Source organism: Bactrocera tryoni, chromosome 3 (assembly GCF_016617805.1).
Source record: "Bactrocera tryoni isolate S06 chromosome 3, CSIRO_BtryS06_freeze2, whole genome shotgun sequence".
Lineage (NCBI taxonomy): Eukaryota > Metazoa > Arthropoda > Insecta > Diptera > Tephritidae > Bactrocera > Bactrocera tryoni.
In genome coordinates, this window is record NC_052501.1 from 79,429,554 (window position 1) to 79,456,543 (window position 26,990).

Genomic DNA, 26,990 nt, shown 5'->3' on the forward strand with positions numbered 1-26,990 from the left:
ACAGTGTCCAGTCAGAACTCCTACAACTACTGAAAGGTGGACTTTGCTCAGAGCGAAGAGTTTGCTAGACTTCCTGCGATTCACACTGAACCAGAAGGACCTTGCAACTGCACCGCTTGCTGATTTCGTGTGAGGTCCAACAGTCCAGGTGTGAGCCAAAGGAGTTGGCATCAGGTAAAATGTTCAATATTACTGCATGAATGCCGAAAGAACAGTGTCCAGTCAGAACTTCCACAACCACTGAAAGGTGGACTTTGCTGAGAGCGAAGAGTTTCCTAGACCTCCTACGATTTACAGCGGGCCAGAAGGACTTTATGAATGCACGGCTTGCTGATTTGGTGTGAGCCACAGGAAGCCAAAGGAGATACTACCCGCGTTCTACAGTTATTGAGACTGAGGGGCCTGTCTAGCAATCTCATTAGCCTTACAGTTTCCTGAATAGAGTAATAATAAAATAACTCGATGGTAGAGATAAAGAGTCTAGACATCCTTTCACTACTTCTGAGCGCACAGTCAGCGAACTCAAGGCTTATGTCGCCACCCATTTAACGGAGTAGATAGTTACCTTTATGGCAGCCACCTCCGCTTGGAAGACGAGGCAGTAGACAGGAAGCCTATAACTTGAGTTGATGGAATTTTACCGGCAGTATACTTCTCCACCAACGCTCAACGCAATCTTTGATCCTTTCGTAAAACAGCTCACCGTCCTTTTCCTCCAGTGAATTCTACCCTCCCATGCCTTCCTCGCAGGCACATAAGTAACAGAGAGGAGACAATCAAGGCTATGTTCAGCGAAATGGTAGTCCAAGTATATATGTTTTATGATATCTAAGTATGCGAGGGTTCCAGAATACCCATACTCGCAGTCATCTTAGTACCCAGATTTTCTAAGTCGGGGGGCAGCTTTTATTTCCATACAATTTACGGCTTTGTTCACCGTAGTTAATCCATTCTTTAATATTTGTACATATGGTTCAAGTAATCAAGTATTTACTGTACTACCAACAAAATTTCCACTTAAGTTGATAATCTAAAGAAGTTCTAACACACATTAAGAAAAACCACAAGGAGCTCATGCGTTTGAGTGCTGATTTCTGCAAAATTTTTTTTATCTATCCGTTAGTCAGCAGAATTCTGCGAGTCCCACATGTAACGCTAATATTTTGCACAGCAGTGTACAGTATTTTATGGGTATTTGTTTAACTGCAATGACACTCAAATTTAAATAAGCAATTATTTAAGTAGCCCTTGCTGGACAGCCCTCATAACTGCCTGTAAGCCTAACGTTGAACTAGGGTTGCTGATTGATGGACCAACAATAGCAACAACTACGCATACAGCATGCATTGATTCATTCATTGATAACTAGTTTTTATTGTGTTTATGCATTTTATAAGCGAAATTTCACATTTAATGATTTGTTTTACACGCGGAGGCGACAGTTGTAAGCTCGTACATTGCCTTAGCCGAAATGATGTAATAACGAGATATGTTTGCATATCGTTGTATATGTTTTCTATATATTTGATCGCAATTGATTTTCGCCGCACCCAATAAAATAATCAAGTTTTCTTCGATTTTCGCAACACGCGCCATATGCTTCTTTCCGAGTCGTGCGATCTCTTATATAACGGTAACTTTAAAAAGCAAATAAAACTCGTAGAAATTTGTGTTTCTAACACTTCCTATTCATCTCAAATCTTGCTTGTCTCACGCATGTGACTTTGAAACGAAGAAACAAACGAAGGATCGCAGGTATGATATTTGAGTCGGACTTAACTAATTGACCCCAAATGGGATTTATAATGAAGTGACTGTTCTAGGATTAGCGACCAAACACTTCTCCTTCTCGATTCTGAGATTCAGCGAACGATGGAAATTACTGGAAATATATCTGTCGAAGGTGAAAGAGCATAAAGGAAAGGAAAGGAAACTAATGAAGAGAAGGAATGAAAAGAAATGAAGGGAAAGTGAAGTTAAGGAAAAAATGGAAAGAAAAGGCAAGTAGAGGAAAGGAAAGGAAAGGAAAGGAAATAAAAAGAAAGAAAAAGAAAAGAAAGGAAATAAAAGGAAATAAAAGAAAGTAAAGGGAAAGTAAAATAAAGGAAAAAATGGAAAGAAAAGGCAAGCAGAGGAAAGAAAAGGCAAGCAGAGGAAAGGAAAGGAATGGAAAGGAAAGGAAAGGAAAGGAATGGAAAGGAAAGGAAAGGAAAAGAAAGGAAAAGAAAGGAAAGGAAATAAAAGGAAAGGAACGAAAAGAAAAGGATAGAAAAGGAAAGGGTGCTCCCTTGCACCCAGTGACCACAAATAAAAGCAGAGGTTCCATAAAAAAAAACGTAATTATGGCTACCAGGCACAACATATAGCAGAATGGTGTCACTAATTCGAAAATCATTTGGATATGTAACGGTTCAATACAGATTTTATTAGTCCAAAAAAAATTACCAACTTTTGAACTTTCTAGTAGTTTCATCAGATGGAAACACGACTCCGAACGTTTCCAGATTTATATTCGACCAAAGGGACAGTCTAAGGAAAGCGTATAAAAATATCTTTATCTTCACTTTTAATATAGTAAAAGTCAGCCATACAAGGACATGATTTTGATGGGTAATTTCGTATGACAGTTACATATATGCTATAGTGGTCCAACATCCACAGTTTCGACAACTGTATAGCTTCTTGGGGAGAAAAGGGGGTGTGCAAGATTTCAGATCGATCCGAGGGATTTGTATATGTATACCGACAGACGGACATCACTAAATCAATAAAGCTCGTCACGCTGACCCTTTTCTTTTGGGTACTCCAAAATTCGTGGCAGACTTAATATAAACAGAGGGAGTCGGTGTTTAAAATAGACCGGATACCTTCACGCTTTATCTGGTGGAAAAGGTTTCAAGTCACGTTGCCATAACGTGGATGGCGCAGGGGCACGCAACCCACTAGTGGAACTTTTAACACACACACGAACGATTCACAAATTGCTGATGGAATGAGCGCCGGGATCTATTGAGTGGATCTAGATCTCCGGCGACGCTTCAAGCTGCTGGATCTTCCAGGCAGAAGTATTTGCGATAAGAAAGCTACTGTTATAGCTAACAACGCAGAAAATTTTGTAAAGAATGACTGATGGAGTGAGCGCCGGGATTTATTGCGCGAAGTCAGACTCTTCAAGCTTCTGAAATAGTGCAGTATGTGCCAGAATATCAAAATATACGTCGATAACAAAGCATTAATTAAAGCAATAATCTCAAATCACATTGTGTCAAACGCAACAGAGTTCCTGGCCACATGGACGTTCCGGGAAACGAAATAGCTAATGAGATTGCTAAGACTGACATTCGTTTGACTATCGAACCAGTTCAGGAGTTTAAAACGATACATAGCGAAATTTCCGAAGAGACTGATAGACGGATTAGAGTACGATAGAATGTCTTGAAAGCATGTAGGATCAAAAAGAACAATTCCAGGGGATCGGAAGGAAAATACTTAAACTTTTCACACGGTCTCAAAAGGATTGCAAGACGATTGTTGGCCTAGTCAGAGATCACAGCTTACTGGCATCACAAGCGAGCCATATGGGCCACATAGAGATATGTAGAAAGTACATGAGAGTAGGCGTGAGAGAGACGCTGAAAAACCTCCTCTGCTTAGGTCCAGCTTTATCTAGAACTCGGCTTAAATAACTAGGAGATTCGCAGTTCAAGGGGCTAGATGAAGTATCAGTCTAGATATCAAGTGTCTTTTATACTACGTAAAAAGCGTTAACGTCCCGTAAGCTTCAGCATGTATTAATAAAGAACCTTCATATGACATTACAAAGGATCTGTATTTCTCACGTCAGTCGGGTTTACGTACCAGGAACGGATGCCGATATTTTCTACGGTCAAGGACTGTCAGCTCGTCAGACTTTCGCCACCACAACAACCTGTAGTTTTATGTTTGTTTGGAGTAACCTAAAATATGTATCCTGTTCAGGGTATAATTATGTTAATATTTCGTGTATATCTTCCTTTTCGCATTGATGCTGTATGATTACATAATAAAAGCATTATTAGTAAATTAATTTAATTATTGCGCATGATGTGCGATTAAACGATTATTTATTATTTATATGTATATTATTGCATAATGAAATATTTATCAACAAGCAAGCCCACCTGTATTTCTACGCCAGCCTTAATAAATAAAAATTTAGCACCCAATTAATAATTATATTTAAGTACATGCAAATAATGCAAAACAAATTAATAATAAAATTATACTAAGGAATTCAAATGTTATGTTATTTGTTATTGCAATTTATTTTCAAATTTCCCACAACAACTAAACAATAATGGAATATAGAAAAAAAATGGTTATGTAACTTCAAAGAAATCATGTTAAAAGTAACATACACATATCCATATACACATACAAATATATGTACATACATTCACACATATCCACACACGTATGTATGTGTGCATGTATTTTTGCGCATAAATCAATTGTTGTATTTTTAGTTTAATTAATTGTACTGTAACACTAATTCATAACTAGTTCTAGTCTAAACGCTTGCCGCTTGCCACTTGCCGCTACACCCAAAATTATAGTATTTACCCACTCAAGCACATTAATTATATACATTTGGCTCGTAAAAATTACAATTTTACGGGCAAAACAACAAAAAATCATTTTGCATAATAAAAAAAAATAACACAAATGTCAAGCAAAATGACAAATCCCATCACAGCGACGCTTTGTTGAGTGCGTTTATCCTCAGCATATCAATCAAACGGTTATTGTTTATGTGGATGCAAGCGCATACTGAACACGTGGAGCCAAACACACACCTAGTTGAATTAAAATTGTAAAAAAGAAACCGCTAATAATAATAATTATATGTAGCACTAGAGTGGTGAAGTAGAAGAATGCATATAAATCAAACGCTGATCATTTTCATTACAAATATTAACAATTATATTGTATTACTCATATATTATTTATGTGTATGTATAAGTAATTTCGAGTTATTTTCATTTTAGTGTTTTTTTTTTCTTTGCTTTTTCAATATTTTATACTAATATTTTATGTTAGTAAATAATATATGTACATATGTATGTAGAGAAATTGTGTGCGTCGTTAGCAAACAGCAAACGGGCGCGGCGCAGTTTATATTTCGTGCTGTGCAACCGCTACGGACGCCGGCGCTGCGTGCACACGTCCTTCCCAGGCGGCTTCCCACAAACGGCTCAGCATTCACCCGACATTCTCATACGCCATGGCTGGCCGTTCGCTGCTCATGGCGCTGGCGGTGGCCGTTGCACCGAATATGGTGGGCGGATGATGTTGTTGCGTTTGCTGTTGATGTGGATTGTGTTGCGGCTGCTGCTGCTGCTGCTGTTGCTGCTGGTGGGGATTGTGTGCATGATGTTGTTGCGCCGACGGTTGTTCGTTGCGTATTTGTGGCAATGGAAACATAATGCCATGTGCCATTTGTGGATGATGTAGATGTTGTTCACTGGTGGGTGGTGCCGGCGCCTGTTGATGGCTGTTATGTTGCTGATGACTACCCTCGACATGTTTGCGCTGCTCATTCTGCTGATGCACCTTTTCGGCGCCCTCGTCATATTTCTTTTGCAATTGGAATAGCGTGTGTGGCAATTGTTGTTGTGCGTGTAGCGCTACGGCTGAAGCCGATACGCGTTCGACTTGAGATTGTGGCGATGCTTCTTTTTCAGTTTTCTCATATTTCTTTTGCAGCTGATACATGCTGTGCGTTATTTGCGCGTGCTGTGACAATTGTATCTTGTCATTTGTGGTGCTCGTACTTTGTTTGCTCGTTGACGACGCTGTGGATTGTGCATGTGTTTGTGATTGGGTTTTCTCCTGTTTCCCCGGTGGTTTTTTCTGGTATTTTTTGAGCACCTGTATAAGTTCGCCCTTGACATCGAGTCGTATCTCTTCGGGCACACGTTTGATCTCCTCGTAGAGTGAGAGCAAGAAGAGCTTATCGGGATCACGATTCTTCCGTTTTTTGCTTTTCTTTGGAAAAGCGTCTTGCATGAATTGCAAGAGTTTCTCCTCAAATGCGGATTCTCGTTGCATTGCAGCGGCAGCATGCTGTTGGCGGCGCAACAGATGCGAGTGCAGGCCACCATGGAATGCCTGCAGGTGTGGCATAGAATTGTGTTGTTGTGACGAACTACTACCGGATACGTGGTCACCGTTGTGCGATTGCATGCCAACGCCGGGTGTTTGAAATGCGCCACCATGCGTATCGGTGTGATTCGATGAACCGGGTGCATCATTTGTTTCGGCATCATTGTTAGCATGATCCTGTTGTTGCTGCTGCTGCTGTTGTTGCTGTTGTGCTGCATGTTGCTGCTCCTTTTGATGTTGCATATGCTGTTGCTGACCGTTGGATACTGCAGCAGCGCTTAAAATGGCATCGCAAAAATGTTCCGGCACATAATCAAAGCCCGACATAAAGTTTTCCGGCTTCAATTCGCCATTCATTTCCTCGTAAAAGTATTCAGTGCCTACAATGTCAATAATGTCGTTATCTTCTTGGTTGAGCTCGATACCCGGAGGCGGTGACCCGCCTGCCAATTGGCAGCGTTTCAATTCGGCAAGTTTCTTACGCGTGGTCAAACGCATATCACGCCAACACTGTTGATAGGTTTAAGAAATTCGAGGGTAACAAAAACAAAATTTTTAGTTTAATTATATTATACATAAAGAATGAATAATCATTCATAACATTAATCACAAAAACTCACCTTCTTCCATTGTATAATAGTCTTCTTGGGTCCAATTGTGTTTAGCGCTGCCTGTATCTTTTCCCAGTACCACTCCTTCTCCTTTTTCCCCTCCATGTACTTGGTTTCACGCAACAGTGTGATAAGCATCTTCTTCTGCGGTTTCGTTACACGATCCTTGAATAAAATATTGAAAACCTTGAAATTAAGAAACGAAAAAAGGCGAGAACTGGATATTTCACACGAAAATACTTCTTCGATCAACAGTACAAAGTAATTATCGTTTTATTTACAATAAATCTATGCATACATACGAACATAACATAAGACTTCATAATAATCTAGAGCTAAAGCGCTATTATTGGTACGTACAATACCTCAGCAGCCATTTAGTTAAATTGTCAGACGTCACCCGGCAAACTTCTCACACTACGGTTTATTTACTGTCACACTAAGTGAATATATTATGCACACTTGGAGCAGTATGCGTCAATGGTAGACTGTTTCCATTGGCAGAAACCTGGTGCTCCACTGCTATACACACATGATCCGTGCTGGTTATTAACATTTTATTTTTTTTTGCCGATTTTTTCACCCAACACACAATCTGTGATTTTTTATGGACTTTTCGCAGACACCTAGTATTTGGCGACAGGTACCGACCGCCGACAATCAGTGGCCTGTTGTTACTTAGCTCACAGTTATAGAATTTAGTTTAGATTCTATTTGCCACACACACTTACCATTTTTATTCGTTGCAAATAATAATCAAATCAATTTTTCGCTAAAGTTTATTTTCTGCTGCAGGTATTTAGCGATATATTTCACTTGATTCACCGTCGTGTTGACAATCGACAGTCAATCGTCGTTGCCGTCGACGTTCGTCGTTTTCATTTTCATGTATGTCTGTCGTGTGTGTCATACTGTATTTGTTGTTGGTTTGCCAGCGCTCTGCTCACGAACCGTCCGTCTTCCATGGTGGCTCACTGCGCTGTCGATATACACAATCAGCAATCGATAACAATTTCAAAATCATAATGTGACACAAGTAAGTGTTACCAGCACCGTATCATTACGTGCAATGTTTGATGTAGCATAGAAAGCGAAAGTAATAAATTTGTAAGGAAATATATGTTATTAATATTAATTTTCTTTACACAGTAAACACAAGCGTCTTTAAAGTCATTAGTTAATGGTATTTCAACAGCTTGCTAAACAAATATTTTAATATTTCATCTAGCCTCAACGTCAAACCAAACTAATTTGCATTGACGGATATTAACCTGCGTTTATCGATCTCGATAAATAGGAAATAAAATAATTGCAAGCTTCCGCTGTTTAAATTTATTCGATTTATTTTTTGTGTAATTTTCAGCTATCTTCAACTTTGTCATTAATTATCCATGTAATCCACTCCAAATAAGGTACTATAGCTGTATAGATGCTGGGTACACCTGTTACACCACAAGTTAGTCCATGCGATACAATACCACATATGTAAGGAACATCACTCACTTTACATATTAAAGGTCCACCGCTGTCTCCCTGCAATAAAATACATTGAATACACATCGACGTCTGTAACTAAACTCTTAAAAGAAACATTGTATACTGCTTCCATACCTGACAAGTATCTTGATTATCACCCAATGCACAGAGTGTAGTTTCATCATGTGGTGGTGCCAATATTCTGCCCAAAATATTGCTACACTCTTGTTTTGTAATTATTTTCACCTCACCTTCAATCAAATTGTTTTGTAATTCCCCAGCATATTGTGTTGCACCATACCCTATAATTTGGCAGGAAACTGCAGCCCGAAGTGCGAGTTAAAGAAATAATAAGTTAAATGCAGACATATATGAGTTTTAAGCAAAAAGGTATTTTCATCAAGAAGCACTCACCACCGCTTAAATTTTTCATGTCAGGCAACGGTAAAGTGCCAAAGGCATGTTTGATTAAATTCAGCTCCGGTTCATATGACTTCTTCAAGCGTGCCAAGGCAATATCATTTTGAATATTTGTACTGTCAAGTCCAATGACAACAGAAGCGCAAACAATGTTTGTACACATGTACATACATTCATAATTAAGAAAAAAATTTAAGTGTATATTAAAATTTAGCAAATGGAAATACCTACGGCTGATAGTAAATAAACTTAACACGTTCGATGGCGTAGCGACTGTTATTCTGATTGGCGCTTGAGAGGTTTTCATGACCGATAACGGCTGATATGCGCGCTAACTTTCTTTTATGGGAGGAAATTATTATTTTTTAAGTGTTTACAGATAAATAAATACACATATGTATATATAGTTAATTACTTGCGCAAAAAACAATGTGCTGCAGTCACGAACCACCAACGATTCAACATAGCGCCACCACAGAAATGTCGAAACTCTTCAACGCCCCGTGAATCAATGGGTTTATGCAATTCTTGTATGGAAACCATATAAGGATACTTAGGTGCTGCTAAAATTTTCAATTCAAAACTTCAAAACATAAATCATGTGAACAAGTTGCCTAACCTTAAGTAAATTTAGAACTTACCATTTCCTGGATTATAAATTACTTTGCCACCAACAATAGGTGTTGCACAATTATACTCCACAAAACTAAGTAATAGAAACGCCACGGTATTAATATTCAACAACCGCATTTTAGACGAGTGTATATAACACTACTGAGACCCCATTGCAAGCTGACCAGGTCGTTTTGGTATGTTGGATACAAAGAAATTCTAAGTTATAAGAAACTCCACGTCAAACTCACAAGCTGTGCAAATAAAAATTCTGTCAACATTTGAGTGTAATTTAAAAAACAATACTTATTTGAATTGAAATTATCGCAGTGTACGCGCCATTTCGTCTGAACGCAGTGTACAGCGCAAAAACAATAAATATTTTACATTTTTAGTGCTTTCAACACAATTAGAAAACATCAAAGTTGAGTGAAGCTATGAACTGTTAATGATAATTGGAAAATGTAAAGGGTTGTTGTAAAACAAAAGAAATTTTATGCGTTCTTTTTAAGTGTTACATTTAATATATAAATTAACCAGCAGACAACATTACCTAACATTTCACTTTCAGGCACACACCTGAGCTTAAAACGCACATTTATTGTATTAATACCAAAAGTGTTTATTTTTTCTTTTCTTTAGCGTGTGTGATTTGTTAATAAATTCTTAATATATAATATAACATAAACATGCAAAACGCTGCTGTGTTGGCACACGCATTTCACTTACGTCCGCGTTGCGTCAACTTCGCATTGACCGTGCGTGTAACAGCCGATACGCCTTCTTCGAATTTGGTGCGGAACAGCACATTTGCATTGTTGAACATGCCATCCTTCAGCGAGACGATAATGAATTGTGAGCCGGTAAAATGCGCCTTCAACATGTTGCCGATATTTTGTGTATGTGACATATCCAGCGCTGCGTCCACCTCGTCGAGTATATATAGCGGTGCGGGTGAAAATTTAAGCATCGCCAAAACTAGCGATAGCGCAACCAATGAGCGTTGACCACCGGAGAGTTCGCTGAGCGACTCCTTCCATACGCCGTTGAAACCGACATTTATCTCCAAACCGAACAGTTGACCTGCCTGTTTGACGGGATTGAGACGTGCTTGCGCACCCTGTAGCAATGTGCTGAATATGCTGCTGAAATTCTCATCGACAACCTTCCAGGCTTTTTCAACTTTCTCACGTTTCTTTTCGTCCATCTTACAAATGATGTGTTTTATCTTTTCTTTGTCCTGCTCAACGATTTTTTTGCGACGCATTGTTTCCTGATACTGCTCCTCTTCGCGATCTAACAGTATCATAGCACGCAGATTTATATGTCGCTCCATTTTATCCTTTTGTTCGCGCATAACGCTCAATTTATGTCCCGCTTCTATCGGGTCTTCTTTGGAGTAGTCATATCGGGTGTTTTTCGTGCCGAAAAATTCACGATCCTCCAATATCCAAGGATACTTCTCCTCGAGAGTTTCGATTTTGCGAAATGAGTCCTTGCTATCGTTGCGCACCTTATTGACTTCATTCTCCTTTTTCTTAATTTCCAATGTCATATCTTGATTGGTTTTAGACAATTTTTCTTTTTTAACCAACAATTGTTTTAGCTCTCTATTCTGCGAATTGATTTTATCTTTTTGCTCTTTGATGCGATGCTTCAATTCAGCCACCACCTTTGTGATGCTTGTACTGCCAGTACGCAGTTCTTCCAGATTCGTTTTCAGTTTCTCAATACTCTGAACCATAGAGTCGCGCTGCTCGGTGGTCTTTTTAATACTTTTATGTAACTCCTCTATTTCCAATTGTAATGTTTCGAATTCTTGTTCGCGTTTTTTCCAATTGTTGCGTGACTCCTCGGATTTCTTCTTTGCCGTTTTCATGTCCTCGGACGCCTTTTTTAGCTCGCGTTCGCGAAAACCTTTAGCATCGGCTAGCTTTGCCTCAATATCTTTGATTTTGTTGCGTGCTGTCTTCTGCGTTTCGCGCGCCTTGACAAGATCACCTTCGAGTGTTTCGATTTGCAGCTGCATTGCCTTCATTTCTTCTTGATGCTGCTGGAATGTGCTTTGCGCCAAACGCTGCTTGCAGGCGTTCAACTCATGCTGGCGCAGCTCCAGTTGCTCCTTGATGCGATTGTAGTTGCGTGCTGCTTCTGTTGTGATGCTAGATGAGGAGAAGGAATAATTTCTAATTACTACAACAAAAAAAATATTAAAAAAAAAACAGTTACCGTAGTTTTTGCTCAATATTATGTAACTCCTTTTTGCGCGTGCCAATGTCTCTTTCCAATCTTTTAATTTCCGACAATTCAGCCAAGACATTGCTGCCTTTCGGGCGTGAGCCACCAGAAAGCGTACCCTGTGGATCAACCACATCGCCTTCCAAAGTTACCGAACGGGAGTGAATGTTGCGATGATAAGTGACCTTCAACAAAAAAAATTAATTTATGGAAAAAATATAATAATTAAAAAAAAATAATAAATAATAAATTAAAAAAAAAAAAATAAATAAAAATAAATCAATAAAAATAAGAAAAATAAATTAAATAAAAAATTTAAAAAATAAGTAAAAAATATAAATAACCAAAAACAAAAATAAAAAAACAGCAAATATTTTTCAAATAAAGACAATGTCTTACTCACCTGTTTCGCTATATTCAAATCGCGACAAACCAAGGTGTGACCAAAAACAAATTTCATTACCGGATCAAAGTAACGATCATATTCGATTAACGACAAAGCCGACTGCACATTCTCCTTACCCACCTAAAAGCAACAGGTAAAAAAAAAATCTGGCTACAGTAAAATTTTCATTTCACTTACCAAACTTTGTGCGAAATCAACCACGCTCTGATCAATCGGATGTGAAGTGATCTTGTTAAGTGGTATGATGGTGACACGATGTTGCAATTGTCCTTTCTGCAGTATTTTCTTACTCGTTATGTCATCATCCGCCACATAACTGTATAACTAAAAATGAGAGCTTATTAATAGAAATATATCACTAAATTTGGCATTAAGGGCACTTACGCTGCCACCGGCCGTCATCATTAAGGCGAGATTATTCTTTTCATCACGCACATTAAAAAGTTTGCCGACCATACCACGCATTTTAGTGCGATCGAAATTCGGTTCAGGATCGCGATATTGCAATTCATAGCGATAGGCATTGCGTCGATCCAGTTGTTGATTTAAATCGCGTATCTCCTTTTGTAGCACATTTTTACGCTCTTGCAAAGCCTCGTAGCTGCCATCCTCATAATCAATGGCTTGCATTTTTGCGCTGAGTCCAGCTATTTCACTTTCGAGTTTATCGCATAGTTCTTGATCCTTGGCGTAGAGTGTATCCTTAGACTGTTTGTCGTTCTCACGTTGTTTGAGCACATTGCGGCAGTGTGTTAATTCCATGCTGGAAGTTTTAAGTGTTGTCTCTGCTTGGCTGAGTTGTTGTTTCGCATCTGAAAAAAAACCAAAATTATTATGATCCCCCGACAAGATAAAATATATAATCAACTTACTTATTAGTTGATCCTGCAGTGAGCATGACTGACCATCATCGTCCACCGACAAACCTTTTGTCACAGCTTCGAATTTTTTCTGCGCCGCATCGTAGGCTTGCGCATCGCGCTCATCAGCTTCTTTAAGGCTTTGAAACAGATCGTGCACCTTTGACATTTGTGTTTCCTTTTGTTTTAGCGCTTTCTCATCATCTGTAATATTTTTCTCTAAAGCGCGTAATTTTTTTTGCTCTTGATCGATACTAGTTTGCGCTGATTTCAAACTACCCGCCATTTTACCTTCTTCCACGACCTGTTTCGTAAGTTCTTCTTCCACTTCCTTCAGTGCACCACCACAATCATTATCAATTTGTGCTTGCACTTCTTTGGATTTTTCGTCAATGTTTTCTATTTCAGCATTATTATCTTTGATATTCGTTTTACATGTTTCGATGCGATTATTTATTTTTTCAATATTTTCTTCAATAGAACGTAACGCCTCTTTCTGTTTCAGATACCGATAAGATATATGTATGCGTGTCAAATATTCAATGTCACGGCAAATTTTTTGAAATTCCAAATATGCTGCACGTTCCTGCCGCAACTTTTCCAATTTCGGTTCGACCTCCTCTTGTAGTAGTGTATTTGTTTCACGTACTTTGGCATCCTTCTTCTCAATTAGCTTGGTAGTTGCCTCACGCTTTGTCTCATACATACTAGTACCTGCTGCCTCTTCAATCATTGATAATATTTCTTGTGGCTTCATATTCAACACTTTGGTTATACGTCCTTGCATAATTAAAAAGTTCGGGTTATTAACATTCAATTGCACTGAGCAAAAGAAATCCGACACTTTTTTATTCTGCACAAGTTTACCATTGATTAGGTATTTATTTTTACCGCCAACAACAATTTGACGCGTAACAGAGATTTCACGACACTTTTCGTAGCCCAGTGGACATTGATTTGGATCGGAATTGTCGAAAATTAATGTAACGGTAGCCTTTGTAACACCCGCCTGACCGCTTTTATATACAAGATCTTGCAGCGATGCAGCACGCACCTGTGTTTGAAAGTTTTTATAACATTAAGAAAATCCCTAAATAAATGCTAAGAAAATAGAATATACCTGTCCCAAATTCATTATACCAAGTACAAAACATATAGAATCTAATATGTTTGACTTGCCTGTACCGTTCAAGCCGGTAATCGCTGTAAACTCGCTGTCAAAACCATGAATTTCCGTGCGTCGTCCGTAGGACTTGAAACCATCTATAATAACAGATTTAATGTACATCCTAACACTTTTATACTCCCGGTTGTATGAATATTGTAATCTGTAAAATGAAAGGAACTGAATAATGCACACAACGAATTTCAACCAAACAATTAGCGCGCGTCTTCGGCGCGCTGTGCATAAACAAGCGCTTCACTCACTTTAGTGGCCAATTGTGTTGCAGCTTATCCGTGGATAATTTTTAAACAATTTAACAACATAAATCTTCACAGTTTAGCATGCAATATTAAAATTATTATTGAAATTTTATTTCCCAAACAATAAGACAGCAACACAAATAGAAACCTTTCTCGTTTTACTCTTCCTCTTCTTACAAACAACCGTTGGCTGTGTTGCCACTTTTATTGTATTTTAAAATTGAAATGAAAAATTAAAATAATTAATTGTATATTTTCACAATTTTTTACATATTCGCCATTATTTTGAGTAGTTTTGTTGATTTTCTTCTAAATAAATGATATGCTATTATGATATGTAGTACGACGAAGTCAATTGAAAACAATTAAAATCTTAAATTGAGTGCCGCGTTCATAGTAGTATGGCAGTTCGGAATCTATTACTTTAACGAATAGGGTTGTCCAAATTTATAATTAACATAAAATAATTTAACATTTTTGAAATAATGAAATTTACAAAAAAAAAAATTAAAAAAAGTTTATAATTTAAAGAATTTATTGGAATCATGCTTGGATGCCTATCGACAGGAGTGTTTGCGGTTGTTGTAGATATAAAAAAAGTCTTAAATTTTGTATATTCCTTCGCAAAAATACTTTTTAATGCATTGCCTTTGGTTATACTCGTATACAACGTGCACGGACAACTGGATTAATAAAAACTGATTTCTCTTTTTTTTTTTCAAATAAAAAATTTATTTTCTCTTTTTATAAGTGTTCACCAATAACGCCTTAGAATATAACTAAATGCATATCGTAATAAATACTTAACGATATGATTTTTGGTAGCGAGCACGGGCACCTGGACCACCGAATTTCTTTGGCTCGCAACGACGTGGATCACCGACCAACAGAGTTCTGTCGTATTGAATGAGGATATCCTTGATTTCCTTCTTGGATGCTTCATCAACGTCTGAAATATACAACAAACAAAAAATTATGAAAAAATCAACGTACATTTTTAATAAAATTAAAACTAAATTTTAAATTTCTTTGTAACTCTAGCATCACTCACATATGCCTTAATTAGACTATGTGATTGGTATTTGCCTGAATCTTTAATTTACCGTGTTTTCATCTTTCGAGAGTAATTTCGTGTTACAACCGAAAATCTGGTATTAACCGGCATAGAATATTGAACAAAGTATGATATCTAACTTTAAATTTGTTTGTAAATCTAGCATCACTCACATATGCCTTAATTGGACTACTATGTGATTGGTATTTGCCTGAATCTTTAATTTACCGTGTTTTCATCTTTCGAGAGTAATTTCGTGTTACAACCGAAAATCTGGTATTAAGCGGCATAAAATATTGAACAAAGTATGATATCTAACTTTAAATTTGTTTGTAAATCTAGCATCACTCACATACGCCTTAATTGGACTACTATGTGATTGGTATTTGCCTGAATCTTTAATTTACCGTGTTTTCATCTTTCGAGAGTAATTTCGTGTTACAACCGAAAATCTGGTATTAACCGGCACTAGTACTTAACTGCATTAGAATGTTTTCTTTTTATGTTCTCAAAATTTCCATAATTGTGTCTATCGAGCATCACTCACTCCTGCTATTAAAGTAGGATTGATTGGTATTTGCTTGATAAGTTATTATCCCGTGTTTTCATCTTTCGAGAGGAAAGTTATGTTCCAACCGAAAATCTGGTATTAACCGGGCTATTAATTCCTGACCTTTAACTAATTAAAATGTGTATTTTATGCTTACATTTCTGGTAGAAAGCGATCAGCGCCTTGGAGATAGCTTGACGGATGGCATAAATTTGAGCTACATGACCACCACCGCTAACACGTACACGGATGTCTACGCCAGCGAATTTTTCCTGCAAAATTTTCACTAACGTTAATATACAATGCATAGTCAATTAATTTTATCATTGATGAACATGTTTTCAGTATAGAAACTTGTTTCATTATATTCAATTTCGGGATAAGTAAGATTCATCACAAAGCTGCGCTATGGGAAATCACTGGATAAACAACTCACCTTGCCCAACAACAAAAGTGGTTCCTGCAATTTATATTGCAAAACTTTGGGTTCAATTTGTTCCAAAGGACGGCCATTGACCCTCAAGAGACCATGTCCACGCTTGCAGTAAGCAACAGCGGTGGCGGTTTTCTGTAATTAATAATGTAGAATTAATTTTCATATCCCGATTTTAGATTCAATGCACGTGTATGCCATGGGCTTTTCTATTCACGATTTGCAAATTAATGCTTACCTTGCGTCCGAAAACTTGCACGGCGTGCACGGGCTCTCTGCGCTGTAATTAACAAAAAGGTGAAAATTATTTAAAAAGCCATTATATATTAAATAATTTAAGCAAACCTACTTTTTGCTGCATCTTTGCTCAAGCAACTTTGTGAAAAGACCGGAAAAGGCCATTGCGCCACTGAACTGTAATTTAACGAAACAAAATGTCAAATTCTTCGTTCAATGCAGCAGCGCACTCTTAAGTGATATTTTAAAAATTAAAGAAATAAATTATTTAAAATATTAATGATATATACATTTTCCACATTATAAAAATTAGTTGAATAAAATAAAAAAAATAGTTTTTCCTTTGTATTTCTATATATTAATTGCATTTTGTTGCAATATTTTATTTTGTAGTTTTATTGGCCGTTGAAATGTAATTTGTTTTTCGCAACTTTGTAGCACCCGGTACCTAGAATAGCTGTCATTCATGTAGTCAAAAAATTTGGTTTTGTGTAGTCAAAGAAAATTAGTGCTGCAATTTTTAAATTTCTTGATTAATTTTAGTGTAATTATAAGTTTTTAAGTGCATTAATTAAAAAGAAAAATTATTTGCCTGCATTGAAAAGCTTGAAAATGTCGAGTGGACGCGAAGAAGGAGAAATCGATTCAGAGGAAGATGGTCTGCGAAAACGCATACATGAGCTTGAAAATGAAAATGCTGAATATGAAAAGATTAAACGAATTTCCGAAAGTTATGGGGATAAATATGGTACGTAGATGACCGTAGCAAAAGGATTTGTGTTTTCTATTCTTAAGATAAGTATGCATTACAATGTAAAGACCCCAAAGCTTCTAGCTAGATATGTATGCATAGATGTATGTATAGCAACATGTAGATACATATGTATTAGGGCTCGCTTGATTAGTTCTAAGAAAAAATGGACAAGGTTAATATTAAGCGATATCAGGCGCTTATCAGTTTAGTCTTATTGATGAATGTACTATATACACCTCACAGATGCGCTATTTTTTCTATAACTTAATCTCTCAAAAATCCAAAATATTTATATATAAAACACAAATTTTGCCATATTTTAATATTTTGTTTTATTTTTACATTATGTTGTGTGTGCCTTCAGGTAACATGTATAGACTGAATGAATTTAATGACTGGGAAGCTGTACAACGCGCTGGTCAAGTGCCCACCGATGCCTCCTCAATTTCTTCCGATGAATTTCCCTATCCTAAAAAGAAAAAGCATAAAAGAAATAAAAAAGGTAAATGCAAAATGCATGCGCGACGTGCAATGCAGCGCAGTCATCGTTGTACGCATCAGCGGCACAAGCACAGTAAAAGACATCACCGGAAAGAACGTCTCTTCAATCCTTACAATGAAAATCGTGGTATTGAAACAATATCTCTGGATACCACCGATAATAGTGAATATGAGAAGGATAACTACTCCATAGCTACCATGGATATTGAAAGTACAGATGAAAATGCTGGTGACATAACATTACCGTTAAGTCGTGAGGAACTCCGTTTGGCACTGGGACGTGGTACGACTGAAAGGAAAAATAATCTCTGCTCATTAAAAGAACGTTTGCAACCGGATAAATTTATTTCATTAGACAACATGGAAAAGATACAAATATTGGAAGAATCTGCAGCGAATTCGAATGATGCCGAAAATGTTGTAGAAATCAACAGTGATAATTCCATTTCAATTGAAGAGCAAGAATTGCGTTTAATTGCGCTTAGATCAGCGATAATGCGTAAACATGCGACACGTAAAAAACGTAATGCCGAGATTGCCTATTCGCCAACCGATTTTGATGACCTGCTGGTTGAACCCCTCAGTTCAGTCGATACGGATATTGAGGAATTAGAGGGTGATATGGAAATAAGTCCGGCTAGTTCACCCCGCTTGCTACTCAGTCCCATACAGTGTGACGAAGAACAAAATAGTAACATTAGTTTGGACACTGTGGAGAATCAAGTGGACAATAAACCTGTCGATATGGAATTAGCAAGTAGTGATGGCGAACAGGAAGACAACAGTAAGAATATGATCAACACCGATATGTCTTATGCACAAATGCACGATATACCGCTACCAGCTGGTCTACCAATAGATAGTGGTGTCAGTATGCCTATGGCATACAATTATGCAAGTCATGGCAATCACACGATGTCCTACGATATGTATATGCCGGCGTTGCATTACAGCACGCCACTGGAGTTGCCAACGCCACTGTTGCCAATGTCTGCCTTAGCAGACACAACCCAACCCCCGGGTACGTATGACATGTCGTCACAGAATTTCAATAGCAGTGACGAGGTCACGTGTGTTAAATATGAGCTTGCCATTGAGCCTGACAGAGGGAGCCTGTCGCCCAAATCATCAACTATGGAGATTATACAGCAAGAAGACACACAAGACCCTCCGGAGGATTGCAGTGATGAAGAAGAGGCGGAAGCTTTGCGCGCCTTATTGCTATCTCAGCGACAAATGGCGAAAACCACAAAATCGAATGGCTTGATACAAATACGTAAACAATCGCCAACGCATGCGCAAAAAACAAATGAGGATGACAAAAGTGCTGAAAGCATCATAAAATCTAATGCTAAGCCCACACCTACAGAGTCGATTTTGAAAGAAGCTGTACGCCGTTTAAAAGTTAAAACCTTTGAAAATGTTGAGAATGCGCATGCGCAGGATTATCAAGCCGAGTCTGATACGCATGCGCCACGTTTGACGATAAAAGCTTTTGCGCGTTGCAAAGACATTGACGAAGAAGTAGTTGCGCATGCGCAACCACCGCATATAGCTAAGAATGCGACAACAGCTTTTAAGGTACAATCAACGAACTTTAATAACGCATTTAGTAATCACGAAGAGAGCTTACAATGCAAGAGCACTCCCGAAATTTTGGGCTCACAAACGAATTCGCACGAAAATGTTGCAACATCTGCACCCATCAAGCGGCGCTTGGACAATATGCAGGCGGTAGAACAAAAGATAACTGTAAAAGAGCTGACAAAGATTGCTGACAGCCTACACTCATCAGAGGACAGTAATGGATTGCCGTTGCAACAAAGCCAAAGAACACATCACACTTATGAAACGCAAGCCAAGAAACAGAAAAAGACTATGGAAGAGACAAACCATGCGCCTGCCACAGATTTGAAGGACTTTCAAGGCGAAATGCATACAAAAGAGATTAGTACACAAGAAGGCGATCCCAATAGCAGTGGTGAGAAGGAAAACAAAGAGATATCCAGCGCAACGAAGAACAAAAACGAAAATGCTATTGCCAAAAATGTGAAGGTGCTGCCGAAGAATAAAGTCAATGGTCCACTCACTACAGCGAAAAACGTAACAGCACCGCCTAAAATTAGCGTAGCACCACCGTCGAAGGTCATAAAGCCACTAGCGCAACAGTTGAAAATTGTAAAGCCCAACAAAGTCATCAATAAAAACCTAGAAGTACAGCAGCGCACACAAAAGGCGGATAATCTCAGCCTGCCGAAAAAGCCTGACGCCAGCAGCCAGCCATCGCGCATACTAACACCCACCACGCTGCCGAATATAAAGGTGAAAAAACTCATCATACGTGTAGGTGACACGGATTCCTCCTCGGAGGACGAGGAGATTATACGCAACCAAACTTTGGAACGTTGCATCGGGCTGGCGACCGCGCGCACCAACACACCCGATTCGCTGGCTAATGTGCTGAACGAGAATGTCTACGGGGGCAAAGCGTGTAGCACGCCAACGGAAATGGCCAACGCGCAAACCAATGATGACCTCTCCAATGCATCTTCAGCTAAAGACAACATCGTTGGCGAAGCCTTCGAAAAGAAATTGGAAAATTTCCTCAAAAACATACGCTCCAAAACGCTACAGACAAGCGAGCACGCTGAGCATGCGCATGCGCGTGTGCGTAAGCTTAGCAGCAGCAACGGTGCCCAAACGCGCACACCCACGGTGCGTATGCGCAGAAAAGCAGCGCGTTTCATATGCTTTCTAACATCTTTGTACTCTGAACAGTGCATTTTAAGTTTGCCACGAAGTTTGTAAGACCCATAAGACCCCTTAAAGTATATAAGTGATCAGCATGAGGAGATGATTCGATTAAGTGAAAAAGGACCCTGACATATCCAACATACGTCCTGTGTACAATGAATGTTCGCAAGACATTGGCCACCTTTTTGCATGCCCCGCCAACCCTACTTATCTGACACCCTTTTCCCTTTGGTCCGAACCCGTCGAAACAGCACGTTTCTTGGGCCTCCCGTTAGATGACGTCGACGACAACTTAGATAATTATTATAACCATCCCAACGGGGATTGAATTTCCGTTAAAACAACAACAACTTAGATAATCCATTCGATCCTAACGGGGAATAGAAATCGTTAAAACAACAACAACACTAGTCGATTAAGCTATATCCGTCTGAATCTCCTCAGTTCTAGAGAAATTATACGGAAATTTTGTACACGTCTGCACGTCTGCTTCTTGTTAAGAAGCACCGAATCCTATAACTATATATTCACTATAACATACTTCATCGTTCGGTGGTTTTCGTAGAAACCATGCATGCCGTGACCTGCTTGAAACAAAGCTGCCTCCTAGGAATATCAGGAGAACATTACTGTTGTTGTTGTTGTAGCGTCAAAAAATATTCCTGTTGTAGTTTACAGGAAAGTTATCGAGTTGACAGTCGTTGATCGGATAAAAATCCGGGTCTGTTCCGGTTACTTGGACCCGACTATCATGTGGGGTTCGACTAAATTTCGGACGCAACCAATTCCCGACGCCACTCATAGTGGAGCTATTAACACCTTTATTGACTCCCTCCTAGTGAATTAATTGGAGTCCAAACACCACCTAGCTCGAGTTGCAACGTGGAATAAGAATAATCCTACCGTAAACTCGTTCTGGGTATTGTAGCAGGTTAAATTCCTACCAATTTAGAATAGGCGCTGGCATAGAACACCTATGATGCACTCAGTCCTCGCATGACACTAATCACCTCTTTGAAACTCTCCTCTCCCTATGGTCTGAACCCGCCGAGCAGCTCGTTTCCTGTGCCTGCCATTAAGAGATTTCTATCAAAGTTAACTTGGTCCGATGAAAATCCAAGTCCGCTCCGGTTGCGTAGACTCTACTGTCATAGGATCGATCACATAACTGTACAAACATCGATCAAAATTAAGTCCAAGACATAATTACAATTTTCGAACATATAATTGAGATACATAGACTGCTATAGCACGAAGCTGCCTCACAAACTGTTCGATAAAGTATAAAAAATACACCTGTGAAGGGTATTATAGCTTCGGTGCAACCGAAGTTAACATCTTTTTCTTTCTTTTATTTTTTCTTTTCTTACGTTTCCTACTGATAGGCCGTACGCAGTCTTCCCATCGCCTCGCAAGAGGAATACAAACGGTTAGTGCATCGCATGAAGATACTGGAAAGGCAAAAGCAATTAAAGAAAATGCAAAACAGCCTAATTGAGGATGCGGAAAAGTATACGAAAACCAAGAAAGTCAATGCGAAGAACAATGTGCGCAACTTCGACAATGCCAAGGCACACAACAGCGCCTACGCTAATGTCGAAGTTACCAGCAGCGCCACACAGACCTGCAGTGAAGAGCCCAGCGCAGTTTCTGAAAAGTCCGTAGAAATACATTCCGAAAAATCCACGCCGAACAAAAGTTTAACCGTCACGCAGACGCCGCCAACCGCAACACCGCCTCAAAACCAACAGGCATTAACGGATAAGCTACGCTCCTGGGAAACTATTTACACCAGCATTAGGTAACATTGAGTCTATGTAATAGTTTTTAGTATCTGCAATTAATGCACTTGCTGCCCATACTTCTAGTAATAATATCATAAGCAGACTGGACAAATCGCTGCAGCTGGTGAATGAAGCGAAGTCGGCGAAAATCGCCAAAATGCGTCATGAGCAGCGGCTGAAGGAGTTGCGTCACGAAATGGAGCAGACGCAACGGAAAATGAAAGAAGAACAAGTGAAAATAACACGCATACACCCACAAATATGCGCCAGCAACGAATTGATTGCGAAGTTGAAGCAGAAACGCGCCAAGGTGCTGGAAATGGCTGTGAAGTTGGGCAAGAGTGTTAAGGGCGATGATTATAGGTATTATAACAATTCGTTTGCAATGTTATTTATTACGCTGACATACCGTTCATACTACATACGATACTTAGTACCATATTGACATTGTATAGTGGTGTGGATTTTTAAGTGCATGCGCTGTTTTCTCGCAACATTACTTTATTTTTATATGCATTCTGGCAATATTTTGCACAAAAAGTAAAATTTGCTCTCCTGTTTGTCTGTAATACCGTAAAATAAGCTGGGTAGATGTGAGGTTATGTACTTATATATAATCTCTTTTTAAATGTCATCTCCAATAGATATCTCAGCTACTAGAAAAATATGAAAACAAGTGTCCTTACAACAATAATGTATCAATACAAATTCTAGGTATTGTTTATACCCCAAAACGGGCAAAAAAGTTCTTATATTCTCTGAACTGTCGTACAAAGTTTGTACTGAAATTTTCGAACTTTGTCATAGCCCTCATATATCGAGTAGAATTGCTTTTATTCTACTTTTTTGAATGTTTATTTATTTATTTTTATTTTATTTTTTCATTATATATTTTTTATTTCGACTTTTTCGCATTTACTTTTTAATTATTTATTTTGAATTAATTCTACTTTATTTATTAAATTTTTTTTTTAATTCATTTTTATTTTTTTTTAATTTATTTAATTTTTTTATTCTTTTTTTATTTTTTTTTTATTAATTTTTTATTTGTTTCCATTATTGTTTGCTTTTCGGTTTAAGTTTGTTTTTGTAATTTTTCTATATTTTTTGTAGATTATTATTATTTTATTTTTTAATCTATTATTTGTTTATTTATTTATTTAATTTTTTTATTTATTTTATTACTTTTTTGGGTATAGTTTATTTTTTTATGTTTTTAATAATTTATTTTATTTATTTTTAATTTATTTTTTTTTATTTATTTTTATTTTTGGATTATTTTATAATTATCACATTTATTTTTTCAAAAGATGTTTTTTTTTATTAATTTTTTAACTTTAATTTCTTTTATTAATTTTTGTTTTTACTTTTTTGTAAGTTATATATTTAATTTTTTCTTTCTTTTTTTAATTTATTTAAAATTTTCATTATACTATATTTTTTAATTTTGTTATATTATTATTACTTTAATTTTTTGCAAAATTTGTTTTCAATTTAAATTTTTTATTCATTATTTGTTTAATTTTATTGATATTTTATTTTTAAATTAAGTTATTGAAATATTTATTTTTTGGTGTTTATTTATTTTTAATTTGTGTTTTTTTTTAATAAAAAATAAATAAAATTGTTGTAATTTTTAATTAGCTCTTATTATTTGGACTTATTCCTTTTTTAGATATTGTTTTTTCTTATTCCTATTTTGATATACAATTTTTATGATACATATACAATTTATTTTTTTTTGCTTTTTAATATTTTATCATATTTACATTTTTTTATTTTTATGTTGTTTAATTTAATATTTAATATTTTTGTCAAATTTTTTAACTTTTAAACATTTTTTAATTTTTTTTGTTTTATTTTTTAGTAGCTCTTTTTAATATTTTTTTAATTTTTTATTTTTTTTTTTAATAATTTTAATTTTTTTAATATATTGTTTTTAATATTTTATTTATATTTAAAGTTTTTTAATTTTATTTTATTTAATATTTCTTTTTGTTAAAAAAATTATTTATATTCTGTTTAATTTTTTTAACTTTTAATAATTTTTTTATTTTTTTAATATATTTTATTTATTTTTAATAATTTTGTTTTTATTTTTTAATATTATAATTTTGTATTTTAGTAATTTTTTTATATATTTTTTTTTTTTTTTTTAATATATTGTTTTTAATTTTTTTTTTAATATTTTAAATTTTTTAATATTATTTTATTTTATTTTTTTATATTTTTATATGACCTTATATAGTATAGATCGGCAGTTGTATTGCTATTATAATGATATGACCATTTGCTTTGAGCCATTACATGTTTGCCATATCCATCCATACTTGTTATTTGCCAAATTCTGCTTAAAATAAATAAGAAGTATTAATTTTTCACAAATCCCCACTAATTGCTTGCTTTTATTCCTCTGTAGATTAAATAATGATTTGAAAAATGAAATAGCGCATAAAACAAAAGGATTGGCCACGCATATAAAACTTGTTAATTCAATCAGATATAGTGATCTAGATGTGTTAGACAAAATGCCGGCAGCCAAATCGCCGGACAATAGTACGAATACTGTGAATGCGCCACATAATCAAAACGCCTGTGATAAACTGGTCTCAAAGCAACCGCCACTAAGGGACCACGATAAAAGCAAAGCGTGTGAAGCGCATGAAAGTGCTGTGATAATATTGCCAACGCACGCAGCCAGCGAGACAAGAGCCGATGCTGAAGCCGAAGCACAGGTATACAAGCAAAGCAATGCCCAGGAAGCGATCGAAAGCTGTGATAAGCAGTGTGTAGTGGAGCCAGCGTCGAGCCTGGAAGCTGCTGCCACATGCATTGAGAAGGCGTTGGTGGAGGAAGAACAACCGGCACCGTGTGCGAGCGGCAAAGAAGTGCGTGCCTATTGTCTTGAAGAACTCTCTTACAAATTAGTAGCTTTTATCATGCAATACAATATTACATTAACATACATACGAGTATATGCATAAATTGTAGTATCTAAAAACTCATAAAGAAATTCCTTTATAATAACACAATTATTGAGTATGTTTAGGTGCTGGACGAGGACTGCGCGCCGGCGGCAGAGAGCATGACAACGGTGAAGACGGAAGTGGTGTTGCAGCAGGGACGCACACTGCGTGACTACGTGTCACCGCTGCAGCACTTGCGCAGCGAAAGTGGGTGGGTATTAAGCGTGTGTTGTAAGCAACTGAATTTACTTACTTTTCATATGTATTATCTATTAAAATAATCATGACTTAATTAATTACTTACAATTGAATGTGCTGCATTGTATATTTTGCATAAATGGCGTCATCATCTAGCGTTGTATTGACTTTGCAGAAAATGGAACCCGAACGATATTATCTGTCCGTACGAGTTGATGGGCCAATGCGAGGACAAGGACTGCAGTTACAAGCATTTGAAAATGTGCGCATAGAAAAAAAGAAATGTCGCTAGAAATGCTGGCAGCTGGTGCAGCGTGCCGCAAGTGTACGTAAAATGTAGATAATTAAACGCAAAAAAATAAAACAACAAGTTTAACAAAATAAAGGAGTACTCCGAATAGAAGTTGCCTCATAGGTAAGTTAAACCACTCAATTTAGAATTATACACAGATCGTGTAGCGCGTCCACTCGATTCTTAACTATACCACTTGCATAATTTTCTATTGAAATTACATGTTTTTGTTGTGATAAAAGCATTTTCAATAATTTTTGATTTATTATTTGAGTTGGTGGTGTGTGGTGAAAAGTTTTTGCTAGAAATGCAGCACAAAGGTCTGTTGAAACTAAGGCGCGCATTTGCGTAGAAATCTTAAAATTATTTAAGAAAATGTAATATAGTAAAAATAAATATATTTTTTTTTTTTTATTTTAAAAAATTGATAGCGGTCAACATATTCATCACAAATTTTTATTATTTTTTTTTTAATTAGAGGGTGCCATATTGTTTTTACGCATAAGTTTTATGCAACTAATGGAGCCTTTGCTGTATTTTAGCAAGCTTGCCACATATTTTTTTGTTTTTGATTTTTGTAAAAATTAAAAATAAATTTAAGATATTATATAATAATAAAAAAAGAAAATTATTGTTTTATAACGTTGTTATAAGAAAAATTGTTTACAAAGTGAAATAAATACATAAGTGCTATAAAAAATGGTATTTTATTTAATTGGCGGGCTTACTACTACTTTCTACTACTACTAAAACTTTCTACTACTACTACTACTTTCTACTACTACTACTACTTTCTACTACTACTACTACTTTCTACTACTACTACTACTTTCTACTACTACTACTACTTTCTACTACTACTACTACTACTTTCTACTACTACTACTATCTTCTACTACTACTATTACTACTTTCTACTACTACTATTACTCCTTTCTACTATTACTACTACTTTATACTACTATGTAGCCTTCACTCTAACGAGGACATCAACCAGCTGGGCAGCGGCACCTTCCCAATTAAGGGACCGAACATTCCAGGTGCATGCCCTCAAAGGGGGGGTCTCTCATCCGAGGCTGTCGATTACTTTTCATTGGTAGTGTATTTTACGTGGCGGGTCCCAAACCCAGCGTACAACCCTGTGGAGAAGATGATTCGCCTTCAAACAGATGTTCTTTGCCTACCCAGAGGATACTTGGTCTAGGATCGGAAGTCGTGAGCTGCTTGAGCCATTTGTAAAATAATCGTTCCTGGCCACTTCAAAGTGAATGGCAA

At 36.9% G+C, this 26,990-nt stretch overlaps 5 protein-coding genes across 10 annotated transcripts; 1 reads left to right on the forward strand and 4 right to left on the reverse strand.

Annotated features, from left to right (window-relative positions):
• Nucleotides 1-5,031: 5,031 nt before the first annotated feature.
• LOC120770354 (myb-like protein Q) lies at nucleotides 5,032-7,702 on the reverse strand. Of its 4 annotated transcripts, none has more exons than XM_040097757.1 (3): nucleotides 7,487-7,702; nucleotides 6,765-6,941; nucleotides 5,032-6,654 (listed from the first exon to the last, which is right to left on the reverse strand). In XM_040097757.1, exons 1-3 carry the CDS (start codon nucleotides 7,487-7,489, stop codon nucleotides 5,242-5,244), a joined length of 1,593 nt encoding a protein of 530 aa, XP_039953691.1. In that variant the 5' UTR covers nucleotides 7,490-7,702; the 3' UTR covers nucleotides 5,032-5,241. The 4 variants fall into 4 exon arrangements, with proteins under 4 accessions (XP_039953691.1, XP_039953692.1, XP_039953694.1 ...); XM_040097758.1 differs by having other exon boundaries at nucleotides 6,765-6,920; nucleotides 7,487-7,701; XM_040097760.1 differs by lacking the exon at nucleotides 7,487-7,702 and adding an exon at nucleotides 7,116-7,452 and having other exon boundaries at nucleotides 6,765-6,920.
• Nucleotides 7,703-8,072: 370 nt separating this feature from the next.
• LOC120770356 (hyaluronan-binding protein 2) lies at nucleotides 8,073-9,516 on the reverse strand. 3 transcript variants are annotated; one of them, XM_040097762.1, is made up of 6 exons: nucleotides 9,293-9,516; nucleotides 9,067-9,211; nucleotides 8,883-8,990; nucleotides 8,646-8,767; nucleotides 8,367-8,551; nucleotides 8,073-8,288 (listed from the first exon to the last, which is right to left on the reverse strand). In XM_040097762.1, exons 1-6 carry the CDS (start codon nucleotides 9,399-9,401, stop codon nucleotides 8,115-8,117), a joined length of 843 nt encoding a protein of 280 aa, XP_039953696.1. In that variant the 5' UTR covers nucleotides 9,402-9,516; the 3' UTR covers nucleotides 8,073-8,114. The 3 variants fall into 3 exon arrangements, with proteins under 3 accessions (XP_039953696.1, XP_039953695.1, XP_039953698.1); XM_040097761.1 differs by having other exon boundaries at nucleotides 9,067-9,214; nucleotides 9,293-9,515; XM_040097764.1 differs by having other exon boundaries at nucleotides 9,067-9,234; nucleotides 9,293-9,362.
• Nucleotides 9,517-9,860: 344 nt separating this feature from the next.
• On the reverse strand, nucleotides 9,861-14,346 carry LOC120770353 (structural maintenance of chromosomes protein 2). Its single transcript, XM_040097756.1, has 8 exons — nucleotides 14,196-14,346; nucleotides 13,888-14,095; nucleotides 12,780-13,821; nucleotides 12,292-12,719; nucleotides 12,085-12,231; nucleotides 11,905-12,027; nucleotides 11,493-11,686; nucleotides 9,861-11,425 (listed from the first exon to the last, which is right to left on the reverse strand). Exons 2-8 carry the CDS (start codon nucleotides 14,053-14,055, stop codon nucleotides 9,985-9,987), a joined length of 3,543 nt encoding a protein of 1,180 aa, XP_039953690.1. The 5' UTR covers nucleotides 14,056-14,095; nucleotides 14,196-14,346; the 3' UTR covers nucleotides 9,861-9,984.
• A 556-nt stretch (nucleotides 14,347-14,902) lies between these two features.
• Nucleotides 14,903-16,640, reverse strand: LOC120772437 (40S ribosomal protein S16). The gene is made up of 5 exons (XM_040101054.1): nucleotides 16,579-16,640; nucleotides 16,468-16,509; nucleotides 16,233-16,364; nucleotides 15,954-16,068; nucleotides 14,903-15,141 (listed from the first exon to the last, which is right to left on the reverse strand). The coding sequence occupies exons 1-5, from the start codon at nucleotides 16,588-16,590 to the stop codon at nucleotides 14,996-14,998; spliced, it is 447 nt and encodes a 148-aa protein (XP_039956988.1). The 5' UTR covers nucleotides 16,591-16,640; the 3' UTR covers nucleotides 14,903-14,995.
• A 306-nt stretch (nucleotides 16,641-16,946) lies between these two features.
• Nucleotides 16,947-25,782, forward strand: LOC120770829. The gene is made up of 7 exons (XM_040098418.1): nucleotides 16,947-17,214; nucleotides 17,585-20,436; nucleotides 21,861-22,276; nucleotides 22,344-22,622; nucleotides 24,679-25,147; nucleotides 25,309-25,436; nucleotides 25,599-25,782. Exons 1-7 carry the CDS (start codon nucleotides 17,079-17,081, stop codon nucleotides 25,693-25,695), a joined length of 4,377 nt encoding a protein of 1,458 aa, XP_039954352.1. The 5' UTR covers nucleotides 16,947-17,078; the 3' UTR covers nucleotides 25,696-25,782.
• The last annotated feature ends 1,208 nt before the right edge of the window (nucleotides 25,783-26,990 follow it).